General features: G+C 42.3%; 1 protein-coding gene across 1 annotated transcript in view; it reads left to right on the forward strand.

Moving 5' to 3' along the window:
• LOC104279443 (poly [ADP-ribose] polymerase 12-like) overlaps positions 1-23,196 on the forward strand; it is a gene marked incomplete at its 5' end in the record, with an annotated part of 25,222 nt that extends 2,026 nt beyond the window's left edge. The window contains 11 exons of the mRNA XM_009876722.1: positions 3,873-4,125; positions 5,365-5,424; positions 6,037-6,138; positions 8,806-8,929; positions 10,278-10,443; positions 12,828-12,948; positions 13,516-13,612; positions 14,024-14,102; positions 20,740-20,870; positions 22,146-22,297; positions 22,913-23,196. Coding sequence (XP_009875024.1) covers positions 3,873-4,125; positions 5,365-5,424; positions 6,037-6,138; positions 8,806-8,929; positions 10,278-10,443; positions 12,828-12,948; positions 13,516-13,612; positions 14,024-14,102; positions 20,740-20,870; positions 22,146-22,297; positions 22,913-23,196 — 1,569 coding nt within the window. The remainder of the gene's footprint in view (positions 1-3,872; positions 4,126-5,364; positions 5,425-6,036; positions 6,139-8,805; positions 8,930-10,277; positions 10,444-12,827; positions 12,949-13,515; positions 13,613-14,023; positions 14,103-20,739; positions 20,871-22,145; positions 22,298-22,912) is intronic.

A 23,196-nucleotide genomic window follows, 5' to 3' on the forward strand; every position in this document is an offset into this window, starting at 1 on the left:
CCAGACCCCAGCCAAAACACGGGGATGCTCTCAATGCCTGTCTAGCTACCAGTACCAAAAAATCCCCCAACACAGCACTGTGAGAGCTGCTGTGGGGAAAATTAACTCCATCTCAGCCCAACCCAGATATAAGTATATACTTATATATATACTTAATATATACTTGTATAAAGTTATATACTTAAAAATAAACATCCAGTTAATATTGCAGTTCTTATCTGTGCCCACTAATTTTTCCACCCTGAGACTTAACCTTGCTATTGCTTGAGGGTGGTATAGAACAAGGAAAGAAAAAGATAGAGGGCGAGGGGAAAAAACTCAGAAGTTACAATTTATATGATTTTGATGGCTGTATACTTGGCTTGTTTCACAAACATAACCTGTTTTACTCCATCAGGGAAAGTCACACCAACTGCTTGCCTGTTGCTCACAACAATCTTGATTAACCGTAACAAGCATGGTATAATGCAGGGCAAAAATATTAAAGCTGTTAGTCCACACAAAAGATAAAATAAAAGTCTTTTCACTCATGGATTTCCTGATAACCAAGACCACGGTTTACTATTCCAACCATTCCATGTTTGTGTAGGGGTGTGGGCTATTTTCCTAATATCTGCAATCAACTGAAGAACCATCTCACCTATATCACTGATTTCCAAACAACAGTTAGAAATATTTGATTTCCCACATACTCTTCCCTCTTTGGCCAACAAATAATTTAGACCCATATGGTGTTACAGGATGGCAGTGTGCATCTGTTGAGATTGTTGATTCAAAAGATCTATGGCGTTGGCAGTGTGGTTGGTAATAATCTCCAAAACTGCTTCCAACTGAATTACACAGTTTAGCTTACAAATTGGTTCTCTTGAGCTGCTATCAGTTCATTGGGATTCCATGTGACAGGCCTATAATGTTTTATTATTCTCTCCGGAGGCCACTCATTTTCGCCCCACTTTTGTGTCCCGCTATGTCAATCTCAATAGATTGCTCGTTGCGAGCAGCACTCTTGTCACCTAAAGTATCGTATAGTCTTATTCCTAATTGGGAACGACCTGTTTCTGGAAGAAGAAAAAATAGAAGCCGGATGACCCCAACATAAGAAATTCCTGACCAGTTTGCTGGTAGTTGCTCATAGGCAGTATGTCCAAAAATCCAGTAATGTCCTTTCGTGGCTTTAGCACTGTTGTCAAACGGTCCAACTGAAGTTTTTGGGTTCTGGAAATAAGTTGTGTTATCATTTCCTAAAGGGCTAAGAAAGGTGTTGTTTTTACTTCTTTGATTTTTTTTTTCATTTGGCTGGTACAATACTAGGCACTGGTGTTGTTTTTCCACTCACAATTTTGAATATAACTCTGACTGTGGGGCCACTGAGCGACAGGGGTTTTGTTTTTACTTGACCAAAATCCTATTGGTATGATAAGGGAAAAAAACACCACTAATGCTTTTTTTTTTGGAATTTAATTCCTGTTTCAAGATGTTCAAAACAAAATAGGTGTGGGCAAAATAGCATTAGTTACAACACCGTATTGTAATTTAAAGTTCTCTCGCTAAGTTTCTCCTGGGTTCTAGCAGACTTTGCAGTGAGCAAATCACTCGATTTTCCTGAGCATGCCTGTTCTGTCCGCTCCTCCACAGCCACAGCTAGATTAGCTCCTAAAACAGCACAAACAACTGCTTTCCTCTTTCCACCCTTCTTATCTGATTCCTTTTGCAAAGCTGAAATATGATCTACCACACTCTGCAAGTTGTACCAATTTTCTTTCACCTAATGCTGTCCGGGAATCGACAGGCAGGCATGGCAAGTTTCCAGAAACTTGAAAATTATTTCTGGCAAATTATCGTCGTAACTTTTCATGTTAGTAACAAAACCAGAATGAAACAAACAACTGCAACAAAAATGATGACACAAAACGGGCACACACAATAAAAGCAACCATGCAAATGTTATTAATTGAAGGTTTACTACAAAGTCAGGCAATAAACATTCTGGGGAGGTCACACCACAAGAATCACAAATTGCCCTAAGCTTCCCCAAGAGGTCACACTTCAAGCAGTTCAGTAACAGTTTCAGGTGCTATGGACATGTATAGATATGCTAGCACCCATTTAACCAAAGAAGGGCTATTTCATCCATACTTTAAATTCACAATTCTTCCCTGTCACTCTCAGGAGAATACAACTTAAAAGTTACTTCATTTTACCAGAGAGAGGTAGTTTCATCCTGAGAAGGTCACACTTAAAATTCACAATTCCCCCCTATCACTCTCAGGAAGACACAAGTTAAAAGTTTCTTTCACTCAACTCTATTGCTTCGTCCTCACGGACAAACATAACTGCAGATCTGGACTCCACACTTGCTTCGTACAAAGGTACATCTCACACACACACACACACACACACACTAGACTCTCTGATAAAGCAGCTGGGCACTTTCTGTTTTTCTGAGAATCCTGTCCATTAATTAAAAACGCCGCAGGCTGATCTAAGACCAGGACGAGGTTCTGCTGGTGTTCTCGGGAACAGAATTAAGACTCAAAACTCATTCAAGTGCCTAAGAACTTTATTTGCCCAACAACCAGTGCAAAAGAAGGAGAAAGAGAAAGGAAAAAAAAAGTTAGTTGTTATAGCTATCACTACAGACCTGAGGCGTTCTGGAGAAAGAAGCGGGGGTGTCATGTCCATGGAGCAAAGAAGGTGGAAGAGCAGTCCGTAGAGCAAGAAAGGAAGGTGAGAGAGCGAGGAAGGTGGGAGAACAATCTCTAGAGCGAGCAAGGAAGGTGGGAGAGCAAGAAAGGAAAAGAGTCAAGGCAGGAAGAGAGCTGAGGGTGCAGTGCTTTTCTCTGCTTATGTTGTCTTACTACATTGTTACAGCAATGGTGGTGTTAGTAAGTTTTGTTTCAGCGATGCTGAGGCAAATGACTGATACAGTCTCCGACAGATGGGTAACATTAATGAGTATGAATCCAGTAAAGAGTTGTTTTGTAGTTGAAACTGGCCTGATTATTTAGTCTTTTGAACACTGCCTTCCCAGCAGTCTTTAAATCTCTAGTTGATATAGAAACATATATATATATATATTCAGCTGCAACACAACGTGAAATCTCTCTCTGTTGTCTGGAACAGGGCTTGGGAGGGGATCTGTGACAGTTCTGGTGTGATGTTGGGGCTGGCTGCCAGTCCGATACGTGTCCTCCGAGCAGCTCCTCTGTGCTGTGGGAGTAGAAGTGTTGCTGTGGTGTTGCTGTGGTGTTTGAGCAATATGAAGGAGGTTTTGATGTGTGATTTGTTCCCTGGGTTCAGTTTGCTGCATGTCCTTTTGTGTTGGTGAGCAGAGGAGTAAAGAAGTGCATTTTTTTTTCATATGTACTCTAATTTCAAAGCGTTCTTCTTAGCACTTTTAGATGCCCAAGTCTTCGACATAGAATACAGGTAGGAAGGACAAATCAGTTTCAGCTCCATGAAATAATACCTCATTTGACACAGTATACATGTTTTTCTGGAAACACTTGTTCTTTGGTTTGGTTTTGGTTTGATTGTTTGGGGGTTTTTTTGATTGTTTTGTTTTTTAATAAAATAACTGTAGAAAGTTAGTTATTACACAGCTGTCTTGCATAGCAGTGCCAAAAATGAATGCTTGTTGTGTTGACTTTTCTTTTCTCTTGAAAAAAAAAGCTCTGCGCAACTTCAAACCTGAAAATATATGTCAACTGAAAACTCCTGCCTTTCTGTGCAAGAAGTCCGCCCAGATTAAAGAAGTCACAATGAACACATGCCTTGTAGTCACTGTTTTTCTTCTGTTAAAGCTGCATGCCTACAAAATGATTCTAACGTGCTTTTTCATTTCTTATTCCATCTATCCTCCCCACTTCTAGGTCTGCCAATTTTACAACAAAAAGGATGGTATCTGCAGCCAGCAAGACAACTGCAACAAGCTTCATATTTGTCGACACTTTCTGAGAGGGGAATGTAGATTCTTTCCGTGCAAGAGGTCCCATAACCTCTTGGATACCCATGAACTGGGAGTGCTGCAAACTGGAGGTGTTGACTGGAACACAGCTTCAAACATCCAGACTATATGTGATCACAGGCATGTGGAATTCATCAAGGAACTGAAGAAGGTGAAAAGTAAGTTGTAAGAAACGCTGGCTTTAAATTTCAAACAGGATTCTGAGTTTGATAGTAGTAGAAGCCATTCTTGCCTCAGCTCACAGCTAAACCCCATGAGCCTTTCTGTGCTTTCAGTACCGAATTACAAACCAAGAGGAAATTCACGGGATAAACCTGCAGTTACAGAGAGTAAAGAACCGAGGATGCCTTTGCAAATAGGGGACCTCACACTGACTGAGCCATCCTCAGAAGGTAAATATCTAGATACATATCAACTGCTTCCATGTGGGATCAGTTTTCTAATTTCCACTCCTAAAACATGTGTGGGTTTTTTTTTTTCTCCCTTCTGCCATTGATCTGCATTCAGGAACGGTGTAAGTGAAGGCCAGGTTGCATGGGAGGGAGAGCTGCATTACTATTGCCCACAATACTGCGTGCAAAGCTGCTGTTGAGTGGCAGCCCATAACTGTGACCAGCTGGGGTTTGTAACTGTTACTACTGATGTGTTGTGTATCAGCAGCAGAGCTCTGGTAGAAAATTATATGTGTGATGGGCGTTCAGCCTCAACACACAAGTTGAGATGTTGCCAGCTAGCTGAGGTTCTGGTCCAGCAGCGGCGTTAATTCAGTCTTCTCACGCAGATCCTGGTAGCAATGTATCTGGTCAGAGTCAACACCAGTTGCCAGCAGGAGCTGGAGGGAAAGACAAAGGTAAGGATTATTTCTAAGCCTCCAGTCTTGAGATTAGTGGTTCTCTCTGGGATTTGGTTTCATGCAGCCCTACAGCTCCCTGTGGTAGTCAGAACGCAGCTTATGTGCTTACCCTAACATATGCTATAAAGAATGTCTTTATTGAAATGGAGTATAAAGAATTTCTTTTCTGGAAGGGTTATTGGGCATTGTGATGGGTTGCCCAGGGCAGTGATGAAATCCTGGGCCCTGGAAGCATTTAAGAGAAGCATTTAGACGCAGTGCTTAGGGATACAGTTTTGTGAGGGACTTCTCAGTGTTAGGTTAATGATTAGATTCAATGATCTTAAAGGTCTTTTTCAGTCTGGGCAATTCTGTGATTCTATGCTGAAAGCCATAGTGCCAGACAGCCTCTGGAGGACTGCTGAGATTTCAGCCCAAGCATTGTGCAGCGACAGGGAGCAGTCTGGGATTGGTCTCTACTGTTCTGCATACATGGCTTCCTTCCTGGGAAGGAGACAGAGTTTTTTCTCTGTGTGTGATATCTTTGCTTGTCTTCTGTCCCCAGGGAATGAATATAGCTTTGGCAGTAGACCAGCTGTCTTGATACACCTTCCAAAAAAGAAGGGTAAGTGGAAGGAGAAAGACAAAAACAAAGCAGAACAAGTGATGCAAAGGCAATCAGTCACCACCTTTTGTGGATCAGCTGATGCCCAGCTGATTTCCAAGCAAACGAGAGCCAGCTCTCCCTAAAACTCCCTCTTTTTTCATTTTACTGCTGAGCATAGCGTTATATGGTATGGAATATTTATTTGGCTAGTTTGAGTCCTCTGTGTTGGGCCGAGCTCTGTACTCACTCCACCCATGCTGGTCTGGCTAACTTGAGGAGAAACATTTTTATCAGCAGTTGATCCACTCAGCTGATGTAATGATTTAGCTACAACAAAAGCCACCCTCTGGTCCCCTTTGTGTTGAGACAAAAAGTCAGCTTCTTTGCTTCATGACATTGCCTTTGCCCCTCTCCACTGAGCCTTCTTCCATTGCAGGGGTTTATTGGTCAGTCACAAAGCTCTAACTGATTCAGTGGGCTGTACGGGGGATAGTCAGATCCTAAAAGTTCTTGACTTAACAAGGACTTGACTGCAGTAGCTATTTCTAGGATGAAATACCAAACACAGTGTGTTTTCTCTTAGATGTATTTTGGTGGTGCAAATAAGGACTGATGTGTTCTTTCCTGCAGATGAAAAAGACGATTTCCCTGCCAAGGCTTCAAAGGATAACAAAAAAGATAAGTGTGATGAGATATGCGTGTTCTACATCTGGAAGTACTGCAAGCAAGGAGGTGAGCTTTATAAAAAGTAGTTCTTTCCAGAGAGCAGTGTCTGCAGATGCACTCTTGCTCAATGGCTTGGACTAGTGGTGGCATACAGAGTGGCAGGGGCCATGGTGTCCTCACTCACTTGCTTTGTTTCTAAGTCACTACTAAAAACTGTCAGAATTACAAACATAGTCAGAGGGCAGTCAAGTCGATACATTTAAACCCTTTCTCCTCTAGATGATCCATCCATCTATGTCTTATTTTGGTCCTGTTGATGGGGGCATGGGGGTATATTTCTGTGGCAGAACACCTTCAAGTGTTAAATGTTACACTTTCTGTAGCTGTGAGATCAATTTAAGAGCTGGAATTATGCTGTCAACGTTGACAACTGGTAACAGTACATCATCCTTTATTCCTGCTATATCCTACGTACATCAGTAATAGCCATATTGTCCCTCTGAAGTCCTTTAAAAAGTGATCTGAGGTGTTAAAACATGTTAAGAAAACACCGTGGTTGTCCCGGCTAAGCTAAAGATTAATCTAGTCCATTGTCTGTCTGGCAGCATCCATAACAAAAGTCTAGAGGAAGAACATAAGTATAAACACTGGTATTCGGGGGGCTATCCCTGAACAGTTTCTTAACACTCAGGTTACGCTTTTCCGTGGTTATGAAAAAGTGAACATGAGATTTTTCTTTCAGTGACCATGTCCAGTCACTTTCTGAAGGACTACTCCTTTTCTGACCACCTGATCTTGATAAAAAATCCACTTAAATTAGATTAGGCTGTGTTTGCTTTAGCTTAGCATGTGCACAGTAAGTTGCCTGACAACTGTTTGATCTAAGATGATTTTGTGCATTTAGTGTTTCTGTAGTGGGTTTGTGTTCCAGCAAGGATGCAGTTCTCCTTTTCTGAGAGGCAGATGAATACGTTACTTTAGAGCTTGACAATATGTTTGCTCTTAACCATTACTTTGAAGAGAGATAGAACTTAAAAACCCCCATAATCTCTTTTATGGGTTGTTCATGGATCATAGAAATGAAATCACTGTTGTCTTCATAACTGGGGTTAGTTTCCATATATTCTGTAGTTAGATACATCGGGGTCGAGGAATGGCGAAACTCCTTTTGGCTCTGCCCATGCAACAGCTACTCGAGCCTTATATCACATTTCTCAGACTTTTTGCTCCTTTAGGACCAGGCTTGAGTCTTAGATTTACGAACTTTTGGACCTGTATAATGTGAGCGGTGTACCACAGGTACTAGTTGCAGAGGTCAGGCTCAAAGCAGCTGTACTGTGACTGCTAAATAGCTACACTCAACAGTTGGCAAGTTAGTGTGCTTTGCCATGCCGTGTTTGGCTCAAAAGTTGTAAATAAGAGGTTTGGCCCATGCTTGGATGTGGAGTGCATGTCAGCTTCCCCAGGCAGGGCAGCCTGGAGGTCAGCCTCTGCCTGTATCCAGCAGCCTGCACACGTGCAGGGGTGTTAAGCAGGTCTGAACTCAGACCTGCAGACATATGTGCATTGAAAAACAAAGATAATTTAAAAAAAACCAAACCAAAGTTACTGTTGCAGGTCTTGAATGCAAGGCAGTTAAAAGTTGCTGCTTCCCATTTTTTTAGAACCAAAGCCTAGCAGTCTGGTTCGTAGGGCAATGTGCTGCCTGTTCAGGGGTGAATGGAGGGTCCCTCTTGGAGGATGTTCTGTGGAGTATCGTGGTCCTTTGTGCTGCCTCTTTCATTAGACTGGGCCTAAAAAACATTCAGACCTTGCTAACCATTCCGTAAGTTCTAAGAGAAAGAGAGAACCAAATGTATGTGAGTGCTTTTGTGATATGTAGACTGGGGTTTTTACAGGTGAGAAACATGGCGATGTGTCACATAGACACACGCTTCCTATCTGTGGCACTGCTCTGCCAGCTGCTGATCATAGAATCATTGAATGGCTTGAGTTGGAAGGGACCTTAAAGACCACCTCGTTCCAACCCCCCTGCCATGGGCAGGGACACCTCCCACTAGACCAGGTTGCTCAAAGTCTCATCCAGCCTGGCCTGGAACACTTCCAGGCGTGAGCTATCCACAGCCTTTCTGGGCAACCCTCTCCAGTGTCTCACAATCCTCACAGTAAAGAATTTATCCCCAATATCTAATCTAAATCTACCCTGTTTCAGGTTGAAACTGTTAACCCTTGTCCTATCACTACAACCCCTGATAAAGAGTCCCTCCCCAGCTTTCCTGCAGCCCCTTTTCAGGTACTGGAAGGCTGCTATAGGGTCTCTTCAGAGCTTTCTCTTCTCCGGGTTGAACAGACCCAACTCTCTCAGTTTGTCCTTGTAGGAGAGGTGCTCCAACCCCCTGATCATCCTTGTGGCCTCCTCTGTACCCTCTCCAACTGGTCCATGTCCCCAGTTCCCCAATGTCATGTCTCAGCAAAGGGAAGGTTGTGGTTTCTTTGAAATATATTTGGTAGTATGAGAGCTTACGCTGCTTTTCTTAAGACTGGATAAATACACACCCTGATTGTTAAAACACAGTTGTATTTTCAGCACTCTGTCTTTATTGCTCATACCAAAGGCCCAGGACATAAAGCCCCAGTATAAAAACATTTGTTCCTTTTTTTTTTTTTTTTAACCTTGTCTCGGTCTTTGTGTTATGATTGCAGAGCTCTTGACTATGTCTGATCTCGTTACAGATGCATGCACATCTGTTCATTACCATTTGCCATATCGGTGGCAGGTGTATAATGGATTCACCTGGAATGACCTTTCCACGATGGAGGAAGTTGAAAAGGCATATTGTGACCCAAAAAACAGCGGGTATGGTAATGCTGGACTACTTGCTTAGTGTACTGTGATTGAGCCTCTGAGGAAAAACTCTTGTTTTCTTCCTAAAGATATCTGACTTCTATAACTTCTGATTGAGTTTCTCAGAACCTGAGAGGATGTATAAATGAGATTATTTTTTACTTTTTAAGAAGAAAAGTAAAAGTGATTGCATGGAAATATCACCCCATTTTTGTCTTCTGAAAATAACACAACGGTATATAGCATTTAAAACCTTATGCAGTGTCAAAAGAAATGGATGGAATTTAGGACTTAGAATGTTAGTATTTCACATAATGAATCATAATTTATTCATAATAATTAAATTGGCCCTTTAACAACAGTTCAGATCTCGTCCTTCTCTATGGCTATTCCTTTCCTAGTATAGTTGGTCACAGTCACAGAGTGTTAAGGGTTGGAAGGGACCTCAAAAGATCATCTAGTTCAGCCCCCCTGCCAGAGCAGGATCACCTACAGTAGGTCACAAAGGAACGTGTCCAGGTTGTTCACTGATAAATAATAATAAATAAATTAAATAAATAATTATAAGTAATAATATAAGAATGATAATGGTAATGGTAATGATAATAATACACCTAGAGAAATTTTTTGAAGTTCACTTTGTGTAGGCGGCCCTTTTTTTTTTTTAATAGTGTCTTTTCCCTTCAGTTCCTTTCTAAAAGCCTCACTGTAAGCCACCTAGATTCATAGGGGACCTGAAGTGTGGCCTCAATAAAATGGTGTAGTCGTTTTGACCTGTGCCTCTTCAGACTGCAGGTGCTTTTGATTTGGATGATGCAAATCACAAGCAAGATTTCCAAGAGAGGAGGCTGCTTTCAAAGTCTTTCTGCCTGCGAGTTAATTCTTCAAGCTTCCCAGGAGTGGAGAAAGCTATTTACAGAATGCACAACTGTAATTGCATCCTCTGTAACAACGGAAAAAAGAACAAAGTTGATAAAGCTGCAGGTGCTTGCAGACAAACTCAGTCATGTACTTATCAGCTTCTATTTTGTACAGAGAAAAACTGTAACCATGCTTATTTATTGCAGAAGTACATTTTGCCACATTGCATGTGTAACCCTGGTCTGTCTGTAAAGTTGGCAGTGCAACATCTGGCTAAAGATTGAGGTAGCATGCAGTGTCTCGCAGGCCATAGGCCACTTGTGAAGATTGGAAGGAGTTCTCGAAGTTGTCATCCATACTGTGGGAAATCCTCTTATTTTAGGCCTAATTAGGTTCAGGCAGTCACATTATATTAAAGAAAATTGCACCAACTGATACTGTAGTTTAGAGGATAAAATGTGTACTGTCAACTATAATAAAGCTGAATTTGTCCTTACAGCATGGCAGATAAGAACATCGACTTCCAGACAATGACTTGCCGTTCTTCTCCGCTTCGACGTCTCTCTACACCATCATCGGTCACAAAACCCACGTTTGTATTGACCACGCAGTGGATTTGGTATTGGAAGAATGACCAAGGCCGGTGGATTGAATATGGGCAACAGGTGAGTCTACATCCCGAGCTTTGAATCACTTCTGAAGAAATGTGTGGACCGTCTCCTCCCCATGTCCCTTTACTCCACAAGGTTAAACGAAGTATTTGTGCTTCAACTTTACAGTCTCAAGTAAGTCAGTGAAGCTACAGATATTTATAACAGACATGATAAACAATAACAGACTAGAGGGGAGGGAACTGCCTTATCTCCTTGCAGTAAAAACAAGCATCTGTCTCTGTGTCTGGGTGATTTTTTGTAACTACTTTCCTGACAGCGACCTTGTTGGCAAATGCAGGAAAGCAAAATTCCCTTTTGTTTTCAGCTTGTGTTGATCAGGCTGCTTTTGGTGATGCATGCTGGCTTTTCTAGTCAGATTCCCTTCTGGAGTTGTCCATGGCTTCCATGCATATCTAACGTGTATATACTGTTTTTGAGATATATTGCCTTTTAAATTATTTGGAAAGTAGCCTTGCTTCTCTTCTAAGCATTGTCCTGCTTCCTTGGATGTGCAAGGATTGCTCTGCTCTCTCATATTCGATGTTACCTTTTAGTTTGAGTGACCAAATCCTCTTTGAGAGGGTAATCTGTCTGAAAAATGAAGGAAAAGAAATAAATAAGGAATCTCTCCTTCCTCCAAGGCAAGTGAGTTTCCCCATCTGGTTTACAGCAGGATAAAAGGTGATCCAGGGATGTGCGAAAGTATGCAGGGAAAGGTGAAGGATGGTGGCAATGGTGGGCCTTGATTTCAGTAGGCAGATTAAACGGAAAGCGTCTCCAGCAGCATACCCCCTCATATTTTACACTGTTTTGTGCATCAGAAGATTATACTTGCATCGTGGCTTAAACCTGGTGTCAGTGAGCCGACTATGCCAGTTTGTTTTGAGGGAGATTTTTGACTGTTTAAAGAGCCCCTGCCAAAAGTAGCAGCAAATACAGTTTTATTGAAGTAGGTTGTTGTCTTACAACTTAGCAAAGTCTGATGGCAAGGTTCACTCTATAACTTGTTGCACAAGGGATATAATAATAATTCAAACTTACCCATACAAAATCTTAGTATACTATAGTACGAAGTTATGCATGATATCAGTCACTTGCTGAAGATCTGCAGTTGTTAAGGGGTCTCTCAGCCTCAAAGGGTACCCTTTAGGGGTGTCCCAGCTCAAAGGGAGATCACCACTCTGGATCCTGCTGCACAGCAGGGAGAGCTCAAAAAAAGCCCACTCAGGCTGTCAGATTTATGGAATAAAGTGGTTGGCTCATAGTCAAATTATCTGAGATCGGAAAAGAAACATGAGATTCCTTGTACCCATAGCTTTCTTTGTTTCTTGACAAATCAGTCTTGGAAGAACTCCTGGCTATTGATGTGTTAATTGCATGATTAGTGTTCCAGTTTCCAAGCCTATATGCATCAATGCTCTCCGTGTCATGCTGTTCCTGTGTGGGTTTTCAGAGAACAGGTTGGAACTAGAGAAGTTCATGGCCTGACCGTGGCCTAGGCCTTTACTTTCTTTGGTGCCTGAACCAAACTAATGCTAGTCTGGTCATGGACTCGAATCCATGACCCATACACCCAGCCAGCAACTAAGCACCACATAGCTCCTTGCTCAGTCCCTGCTCTGGTGGGATAAGGGGGAGAATCAGAAGGGTAAAAGTGAGAAAACTTGTGTATTGAGATAAAGACAGTTTAGCAGGTAAAAGAAAAGCCATGCTTGCAAGCAAAGCAAAACAAAACAAGGAATTCATTCACTAATGCCCACGGACAGGAAGGCGTTCAGCCATCTCCAGGAAAGCAGGGCTCTGTCACACGTAGCGGTGACTTGGCAAGACAAACACCATCACTGCAAACCACCCCCCTTTCTCCTTCTTCCCCCAGCTTTATATGCTGAGCATGACGTCATATGGTGCGGGACACCCCTCTGGTCATTTGGGGTCACCTGTCCCAGCTGTGTCCCCTCCCATTTCTTGTGCATCCCCAGCCCGCTCACTGGTGTGATGGGGTGAGGAGCAGAAAAGCCCTTGGCGCTGTGTAAGCCCTGCTCAGCAATAACGGAAACATTCCTCTGTTGTGTGTGTTCAGCACAAATCGAAAACACAGCCCCACACTGACTACTGTGAAGAAATTTAACTCTATTCCAGCCAAATCCAGTCAACTTGTTACAGAAATTTAAATGGGATGCATGTGTGCCTGTCATTATGTATTTGTGTGTATGTTATGAGTTTTTGGTAATCATGCTTCAGGCCATGATAGTTCTGGGTAGATGCCTCTTCATCCTACTCTTTGCCCTTTCTTTCCCTCTACCCAAACTAGTTATCCAGGGTTTAGTCCTGACTGTGTTTACTCATTACTTTCCTTCCTCTTTTTTTTTTATTTCTCCTCCTCTCCCTGCTCAAAGGGAGAAGGGGGTACTGTGAACGCACCATCCTCTGATGCTATTGAGAATTTGTACCTAGCGGATCGAGATGCCACCATGAATTTCCAGGCTGGCCTGAATCATTACGAGCTCAATTTTAAAGGTATTTATTTTAAGGGTTCTCCTGTACAACTATGCAGTGCTTTACAAAGACTAACTTGCAGGATATCCCAGCTTTTAGAAGCTGTGACTTCATGTACTAACACTACCAGATTTACTCATTGGAAGGGAAAGTTGAGGTAGTGATGGCACAGAGGAAATTCCTTACAGAAGTAACCTTTCCTGTTATTCCTTGATACTATCCAGACTCACATTGGACCATAAATAAAAAGATTCATAGTCTTCACATAAATTCATAGTAAACCGTAAGTAAAGTGAGCTAACTCTGTGGATGGTAAAAATGAAAAATTAAGCATCTTTCTGTGCTGCTGGAGCAACATTTAAAGAGCATGAATGACATAAGGGAGCAAGCAAGGTATGCATGGGACAAATAACAGTAACAGAGTTACAGAAAGGACAAGAAGCTTGTATGGGCTTTGTGCAACTATTCTTCAGATAGAATTGGCAATGAATATGCACTTTTCATTAGTGAATGGCTTTTGTTAATTAATGGTTCCATCTTTCAGACTTACTAGTGACTTTTTCTCTTTCCTTCTCTTTTCTCCTCAAGAAATGATCCAGACAAACATCTATTACAGAACTCGAAGAGGGGTCTGCAGGCGACCAAAGTTTGTGTCTTCAGAAGATGTGCAGAAGATAAAGAGAGGGTAAATAATGCTCTTTAAGTTGTTTTTTTTTCATGTTTCAGAAGTAATTATAAGGCAAAATTACTGCCAGTAACTGTGCAAAGAATGCAGCTGTTGCTGGAAAAAACCATATCCATTTGACTGAACATGTATCATAAACTGCCAGCTTGGTGCATCACCTGGTTTCTTGAGTACATGTTGTTCCAGGTACCATATCCACAGGACCGATTGTTTCTAAAAAAAATACAAGTGAAAGAGGACTGTGATAACTGAATGGCAGCATGCAAAGCCCAGCTCACAGACCAAGGCCATTTCTTGGTTTCTTTGTGGTTTACTTTTAATGTGGGGTTGGCCAAAGAGGATGCTACCCATTTGAATGTTCAGAGTGGTACTAGAATTACTAACACCTTGTTTCTGTCTGTTTGTAAATAGCCCGAGGGATTCTTCTATTCCAAATCAATCCTGTCCTGCCCACTGGGATCAATCTGCACTGCCTGACATAGGATACAAGGTATGAGATGTTGGGGTTTTTTTCCTTTTTTTCCCCACTCTTGTAATTCTGATGTAAAGTCATGATTCACAAGAGGATGCTGCTTAACTGAAGTAATTGTAACTGGGTAGATGCTAAAAAGGGATTGGGGTGATTTCTTGAGTGGGTGCGCTAAAGATCTAGGTCATCTCCCAAAAACTCCTGAAAAGGTGCCAAATTCCTATTAACTTCACCTGCATTTCTGATGTCTTATCTACATGCCAGTCCAAAACTTGCCAAATGCAAGACAAAAAGATTCACTGTTAAAAAATAAAAAATGGTTTACTTTGGTGACTTAGTGGACCCATTAAGTTCTATGAAGCGTGCATTTCTTCACGAGAAGCTGGGCTGAGACCAAATGCTTTCTGTGTAGGTCCAGGCAGTGGTAAAGTGGAAAGTATTACCAAGTGATGTCATTCTGCCAGTGTTATGCATTTTCAGTCAAGTTTATGGAAGATAGATGTTTATTCTAAAAGATTAAAGACACATTACTTCGGAGACAAAATGCAAAATTCCTGCATGACACAAACAAGCAGAAGAGCTCAAACAATGTTTTAATTATGTTTTACATTAACTTTGCTTCGGGAATAATATGCATTTCTTGATGAATTTTTAAACACGAGAAGTATTGAAAAAGAGACTTTGTTTCTTTTAGGAAAAGAGGATATTGTGACGGAGAGAGACTTCACTGCAAGGTTCAAACTAGTGATCTCTTTGAACTTCACTCACAGGTCCAATACATAGACTTCACTGCAAGGTTCAAACTGCAAGCTTCCAGGGCAAAATGTTTGTTATCTGGCTTTTGGTTCCATTCAGGCTTCAGTCCTTTGTCTGCTGTTTCATTTTGGATAACTCAGGCTGCATAATTTTTCACAACTCCCCTTGGGTCATCACAGTTAAGGGTCTCTCAAGGCAAGACAGAGCTGAGCTGAATTAACACCTCCCTACATCTCACCTTTGTTCATCGATACCTACTCTGCGGGTATCCACACGTTCCACCCCGTGACCTGAGTCATAAGTCAACCACTGATATTTTTCCTTCATCTGCCAATATCTCTTCTGCCAATATATCTGTATAAGTTTCATCCGTGTGTTTTAGTAAAGCCAAATACTCTGTGGTGTCTAATTGAACCCTTACCTGAGAAATGATTGTACAACGATTCCTTTTAAACAACTAATGGCAATACCTACTATGATAATACAAATAATGATGACAAACAATGTTTGCAAGAAGTTAGTAATCATCCAGTAAATACCCATCTGAATTTACCAAAAATGTTTCCAAATCAAGTGTCTTTTATTTGATCCTGCAGGTCATGTGTGACTTCAGCTATCTTCTTCATCTTCTGTAGGTTTTCTCGAAGAAGTAATGACACGTTAGGTATTGTAATGCAAGATTTCTCTTGTTCGTGTTTAATTCCAAGTATCTACACGCTCCTTGTTCTTTGAGCGATAGCATATCCAGCATGAGTCAGTTTTGAAGTGCGACTTTTGTGACTGTGTGCATTTGGGTATTGAGCAGTTCAAAATTTTCATTAGTAAGGGCTGCTAGAGCTTCCGCTTGTGAGGTTAAATTGGTCAGCATAATTCTAGTTCTCAGGTGACCTATTCCTAGTTCAAAGAATACTTTGCCCCAAACTGCTCGCTTCTTGAATACAGTCCAACTGGTAGCATCCGTGCTTTGTTTGGTACGGGGATGCCACAATTCTTGAGAAATAAATTTTTCAGAGTAAAAAGGGAGTAAGGGCATAACGATGGCACTCCCAAAGCACGCCGCAGGTCAGGATGGGCGGGATTTAATATATCTGTAATAGGCCCATCTGAGCATATCCAAGTTAACTGATGTGTAGCATGTATAGGTGAGTCATCACAGTTGCCCTTAGTTTGAGGGTTCTGACAGGAGGACTTCTTAGAATGTTCCAAGTCTTTATAGCTTGTGCTGGTATTGCACCCTGTTGCTGGAGGGTATGGCTTAGTGTAATTTTGACACAAGCAGGCAGCACTAATTAAATGCTGTAATGAAGGGATTAACCACAACCAACTGTTTTCTAGACTCCCACCAGTGGTGCAATTTATGATATTTCTGCAATTCCACAGGGGGCTTTTTACATGGGGTTGTGTTGAGGCCCTTTGTCGAGACCTCCAGGGGTAGCATTCCTTCCTGTCATCTCTTCCCTCCTCATGGCTGTAAGACCATAAGCAATCAGCAGGGAGCCCCTGCATTACATTGAACCATTTACATGAATTACTGTGTGTTGTAGGAAACTCAAAACACCACTGTGCACTTACTGGTTCCATGTAACTTGGGATTAATCTTTGTCCCCAGTAAGGCTTGTCCCCATACCATGTATCCTCCCAAGGGTGTTTGGAACATCATTGTTGAAAGCATTGGCGTTGTTTGCCTCTACATCGCAAATTTTTATTATCCTAATAAAGGGGAGCATAGGAAGTTTAGGCTCCAAACAGAAGTTCTATTTAATGTATTGTTAAATGGCCACCTCCATTCAGATTCCCCACAAATGATAGACTTGTTTTGATTCCAGAGCCAATCTAAATTCTTACCCATATCCGCAGGATTTCTTACACATATCCACCCCTGGGTGGGGGTGTGTGGGAGAGGCAAACAGGTAGTCACATGAGAAAAATATAAGCATACGAGCAAAACCTTGTATCATCTTATAGATCACATTGTCTGGTTCAGTGTGATTTATAATCTGGGAAACATCAACATGTTGTTCAAAAGCCTGAGGCTGTCTATTCCATATCCTACATTGTCTGCTTATACCTATGAATATTATAGAGCTAACGACTATTATTATAAAAAGGCCTTACAGTCACAGCCATGTCGCAGAAGCTTATATTTACAATTATCCTTATCAGAACACATATACAGCAACAATAAGTTGAAAAACCAGAACTCTTGGCCCACGTTCAAGTCCTACACAGCTTGTCCATTCTGTCCAGGTACAGTGTGTAGTTTGGGTTGATGCTTCCAAGGTCTCCACTCCGTCGTACTCCTTGTCCCTCCTTTTTCTGGGGCACACCTGTAAGTAAATGGGAAAGAGCTGCTCGACCATATATATGATTGACAGTGAGTTAGTTAGAAATCTGGTATGATCCAGCTTCTATTTATTCAATGTATGCAGTCAGAGTTATCTTTTGCTTCCCATGCATACAATTCCCTTGGATTTGTCAATACCAGAGGTGCAGCCCCCGTTTGAGGTAATTTGACCATTACTGGTTGACCAGAATGGAATTGTACAAGGAATTTTTCAGGTTTATGTGGTTCCTCAGAGAATAAATCTCTGGTAGGACAAAATGTTTTTATCTTTGCATTTCCATTTTCACCCTATCTGTTGTTAACAGTATATACTGCTTCAGATAGTCTCTGATTGCAATTTGATGCATGGACTTTTGCGAATCTTTTAATTAATGCACTAACCCGTTCTACAATTCCATTGGCCTGAGGGTAATAAGGGGTATGGAAGACTCAGTCAATACTTTCCCCCTTCACCCATTCCTGGATGGTGGCTGCTGTGAAACATGAACCATTATCACTTTGGATAGCAGAAGGCAGAGGTAAAGTATGAAACCATTCCTTTAGCAGCTGAATGGTCCATTCTCCAGACACTGTAGTGGTAGCAGTAGCTTGGGTCAATCCGGACACCACCTCTGCACCTACTGAGATGTTTCTATACCGATTAGACATTTTAAGTGGCCCAATATAATCAATTTGCCATGTTTGCCAGAGTGTTTTCCCTGCCCTAATACATAAAGGCAGGGCTTGATTGGGAAGAGTCATTTTAATCGTAGGCAGCGCTGTGGGCAGTGTGTTACTATCTTTTTGCAGTCAGTGCAGTCACTTGGTCCTTCCCATGTGAATACAAGCTGAGGCTTATCTTCCTCATGAAGAGGAATCATGAAAAACTTACCTTTAACATCTAAAGTGACCATCCATGAGCGGACAGCTGCCTGCATTGCTGTTACTATTGAAGTTATACTTGGAACAGCAGTTGTCAGTGGCAGGATGTTGCTATTCAGTTTTCTGTAATCAGATGGTAGACATCACTGGCCAGACAAGAGAATTTTAAGGGGGATGGGTGCAGCTTGTTATCTGTCTCTTCTCCAGGTCATCAGTTACTTCTGTAGTGCCCAGCTCAGCGGGGCCCAGCTGGGCATTACTGACCAGTCAGCCTCACCTCTGTGCCTGGGAAGATCATGGAACAGATCCTCCTAGAGGCTCTGCTAAGGCACATGGAGGAGAGGGAGGTGATTTGAGACAGCCAGGATGGCTTCACCGAGGGCAAGTCCTGCCTGACCAGCCTTATGGCTATCTACAATGGAGAGACTACATCAGTGGACAAGGGAGGAGCAACGGATGTTGTTTATCTGGACTTCTGCAAGGCCTTTGACACAATTCCCCCCAACATCCTTCTCTCTAAATTGGAGAAATATAGATTTGATGCTTGGACTGTTCAGTGGCATTGGTTGGATGGTCACACCCAGAGAGTCAATGGCTTGATGTCCAGATGGAGACAGATGACAAGCGGTGTCCCTCAGGGATCCATGCTGGGACCAGTGCCATTCAATATCTTCATCAATGACACAGACAGTGGAATTGAGCGTACCCTTAACAAGTTTGCAGATGACACCAAGCTGAGTCATGTCGTTGACATGCCAGAGGGACAGGATGTCTCCAGAGTGACCTGCACAAGTTGGAGAAGTGGGCCTATGTGAACATCATGACATTCAGCAAGGCCAAGTGCAAGGTCCTGCACCTGGGTTGGGGCAATCCTCATTAATCAATATAGGCTGGGGGATGATGTGCTAGAGAGCAGACCCACAGAAAATGACTTGAGGGCACTAGTGGATGAAGAGCTGGACATGAGTGACCAATGCGTGCTTGCAGCCCAGTAGGCCAGTCGCATCCTGGGCTGCATCAAAAGAAGTGTGGCCAGCAGACGGAGAGAGATGCCACTCTGCTGTGGTGAGACCTCACCTGGAGTTCTGTGTCCAGCTCTGGACCCCTCAACACAAGAAGGATGTGGACTTGTTGGAGAGGGCCCAGAGCAGGGCCACAAAAATGATCAAAGGACTGGAGCACCTCTCCTACGAGGACAGGCTGAGGGAGTTGGGGTTGTTCAGCCTGGAGAAGAGGAGGCTCCAGGGAGACCTTAAGCAGCCTTCCAGTACTTGAAGGGGCCTACGGGAAATGTGGGGAGGGACTGTTCACAAAGGCATGTAACAACAGGATGAGGGGCAACTGTTTTAAAATAGAGCAGGGTAGATTTCGATTAGATGATAGAAAACAGTTCTTTACAGTGAGGGTGGTCAGACACTGGAACAGGTTGCCCAGAGAGGTGGTGGAGACTCCATCTCTGGAGACATTCAAAGTCAGGCTGGATGGGGCTCTGAGCAGCCTGATCTAGTTAAAGATGTCCTGGCTCACTGCAGGGGAGTTGGAGTAGATGACCTTTAAAGGTCCCTTCCAGCCCAACACATTCTAAGATTCTAACTGCACTCTCCTGTGGAGCGGGGACTTGCCCACATTTCACCCAAGGGCTGAGTTTTCCCCTCTGGCAATTCCACCCATTCCCAGACCTGCTCGGTGGCCAGTCCATGCAGCACTGCCTGGGGTGCCCCAGAGCTAAAGATTTTTGCCATAGGTTGGTCCTTCCTGGATCATGGATTTGATCATGTTTACCTCAGGAGGGTTCAGACTCCCAGGGAGGGGGCCAGTCAGGGTTTGGTTTGTGACTGACTTCATGGAACATCTTGTTCCCATTGGTCCCAGGGCTCAGCTCAGCCAATCCCATCTTGTACCACTAATTAAAAGTTTCTGCACAAGTCATTACATGGGTGGGCAGATTCTGAGGGCTTTGGCCATTACATTCTCTTGCCCTGTGAGTCTTCTCTTTAAGACCTGGGACATGTGTTTCTAAAGTGTCCAGTGGCCCTTTAACGAGTGGTCTCAGTCTGCCAGGGTCCACCAGAGCTGTAATTGGCACCTGGTTCCTCCCCTTCTCCTCCATCACTTGGTTGCAAGCTGCTTTTAGCACAGATGCAGCCAAATCAGAGAACCCTGCAGTTTTAGTAACAAGGGAGTTGAGGCCGCCAGCCCAATAGGCAGCTTGTGCACATAATAATTAATTATGACCACCCAGTGTAACTTTTCAAGTGAAGGAGATATGATGCTGAGAGGTTGTATGTTATTTTGTTCGATTCATTTTTAATAGCTGAAGCTCCCTTAAACATCTGTTTACAAATGGTGCTGTTATCTCACATCTCTTGTTCTTGATCAGCTTTATATATAAAACGGTTTCACTGAGATTTAAAGTTACAAGTGTCAGCTCTTATTTGGAGATGATAAATGTTTAACTGTTCCTTTTGTTTTCAGCATCCTTTCTGAAGAGAGGTGAGGTGTCCTTGCAAAGCAGGAGTGACATACTGATTTACATATTAAGTGCCTGTCCTGATTATTCACATAAATCTAAAGCATTAACCTTCATAAGTTTAGTTGGGGATCCTTCTGAAAGTATTTCTGCTGTAATTAGACTTCTGCATGTTACAAGGTAACTGAAGCCTCATGTCTTCTTTTGTTTTGGTTTATGTTTTATAGGCAGTGGAGATCAGTGATAAAACCTCTGAATACAACAGAATAAAGCAACTGTTTCTTCAGACTATGCAAAAGTACAGCATCCTTAAAATAGAGAGGATTCAGAATCCATCCCTCTGGAAAGTGTTTCAGTGGTTAGTATTTATTTCCTCATCTTTATGGGGAGGGAGTCTCCAAGCACTGGTGTCCTGGCCATCAGCTTCCTAGGAAAGAGAAGATCATAGAGTCCACCTGTGCTTTAACGTGACTGGTATTGCCTTATTGGGAGCAGTTTCAGGAGCAAAATTGTCTAAGGCCTTCCAGAGAATGTCGTGCACCTATGGGGAGGTTCCCTTCATGTGACTCCTTGGAAGAAGGGAGGAGAGGTACAAACAGAAAGACACAAGTGACGCAAAATTGAGGTGAGGACACCCAGAGTGGTGTGGAAGTGTATTGTCTCAGGGATTGAATAGTAACTGCCTGCTGCACACACGTTCCATCTGTTACAAGTTGGCAAGGGTGAAGGGTGCCTGGGTGTAGATTGTCTAGTCAGATTTATTTAAGGCTTTTTAAAGAGTTTTAGTACCCTTGCTGAATGAAGTTGGTATTCACTGAGAAAGAATCTTGCTGCTCTAATGTAAGGATCTCTGAGTTTCGGAGCTCCCTTCTGGTTTTCAACGTCTGCAAGAGTGATGCTGAGCTCCAGCCGAGCTAGATTACCCAACAGATCTGAGATGGTGCTAGTGACAGCAAATGACCACGTTCAAGTTAATTTGGTAGCAGATAATAAACTGTTGCATAAAGAGTTGTCTAGTTTAAAACAAAAGCACGGGCACTTAAGAGAAGACTGTTCAAGGACTGCAGAAGAGAAATGCTACTGAAATATGTACATTCACCTGTGACGTGAGTGAACTCAGGAAGTTATCAGCTAATGATTTCATAAAACCTTTTAATCCAGCAAAACTTTAGACACTCGAAAACACGTAATAGTACATACTTTTTATTCTCCTCCAACAAGATAATCAAGCTAATCAGGCAGATTAGAATTGCCACGTTCTCAGTGAACCGATTTCAGTCCACTGCTCTTTTCATTTATGCCGTTTACAGATTGCAAGGATTCTCCCCTCTCCCTTGCTCTATTTACTTTTTATTGAATCACTTCCTGAAGAATATTACTGTCTTGTCCACTTCAACATCTTCTGAAAGCCTGTGAGATGCCTGGATGCTGTGAAAAAGTGATGGGAGATACCAGCTGAGCCTTACGCTGCAATTCCTTTTCTGATACCGGTCATAGCTCAGTTTGACTCTGGCCTAAATCAGTAAGGTCTTCAGTGGTGAAAAAAGGCTCAGTTTCTTTTTTCTTTTTTTTAAACACCTTTCTCCCTTTTCTTCCATGGATTACACTCTCCTCCCTTGTATTTTTCCGTTAGGCAAAAGGAGCAGATGAAAAGGGAAAATGGAGGGAAGGAAGTAAGTGAAAAGCTCCTGTTCCACGGAACCAATATGTCCTACATGAAAGCCATCTGTGTTCATAACTTTGACTGGAGAATTTGTGGAAGCAATGGAACTAGCTATGGAAAGGGTACGTAGGAAGTGTCTCTGTGTTAGGCATCTACTTAGACTCCCCTGATACTAGAGCAATCAAAGTTTTGAAGTCTGTAACTGCAGAAAAAAAGAAGGTAAGAATTGGTATTATTATTTTCCTTTCCTCTGGAGAAGACAAGGATTTGCTTCATGCAAGGGTAAGTCTTTTCACAAGGTGTTAAGAGAATTAATGTAGGGTTTGAAAAAGCTGCTCTTGCTGCAGGTGGGATCTTTTGAAAGCTCCAGGTCATAATTTGAACTTGCCAGACAAATGGCCAGTCTTCATGGCAAGGAACAAGAAGGGGTATGCATTCCTTCAGTATGATGATGGAAAGTCCTCATAGTTTCTTATCTATCCCTCATCATAATACGCATATTTGTAGCGTTTTATATGTTTTGATTTTTAAAACATTATTTCCGCACTAGCATATTCTGAATGGAAATTCTGCAGTGAAATCCTTTGTCTTGTAAAAGTTTATATGGTATTTTGTAAACTGAGTAAGACAAGACCTGAAAGTTGGGTCAGATATCTCCTGGAAAACAAGGGGATGCTCATTTTTTGCTGTCATTTTATATACATTCCTTATAACCGTGTTTTTGTATCATTTTCTAGGAAGTTACTTCGCTAGAGATGCTTCCTATTCCCATGCATACTGTCAGTCGGGGACGAAAACAAACACCATGTTTGTGGCTCGCGTGTTGGTTGGAGATTATATTAAAGGCAATGCGGCCTATGTCCGCCCCCCGCCAAAGTCTAGTGACGGGCTTCGGTTTTACGACAGTTGTGTGGACAACGAGTTCAGCCCCTCCATTTTTGTGGTCTTTGAAAAATATCAGATTTACCCAGAGTATATCATAGAGTATAACGAGAAAGTGGAAAAATGTGTCATATCTTAG

Source organism: Apaloderma vittatum, unplaced genomic scaffold (genome assembly GCF_000703405.1).
Source record: "Apaloderma vittatum isolate BGI_N311 unplaced genomic scaffold, ASM70340v1 scaffold10059, whole genome shotgun sequence".
In the NCBI taxonomy this organism is placed as follows: Eukaryota; Metazoa; Chordata; class Aves; order Trogoniformes; family Trogonidae; genus Apaloderma; species Apaloderma vittatum.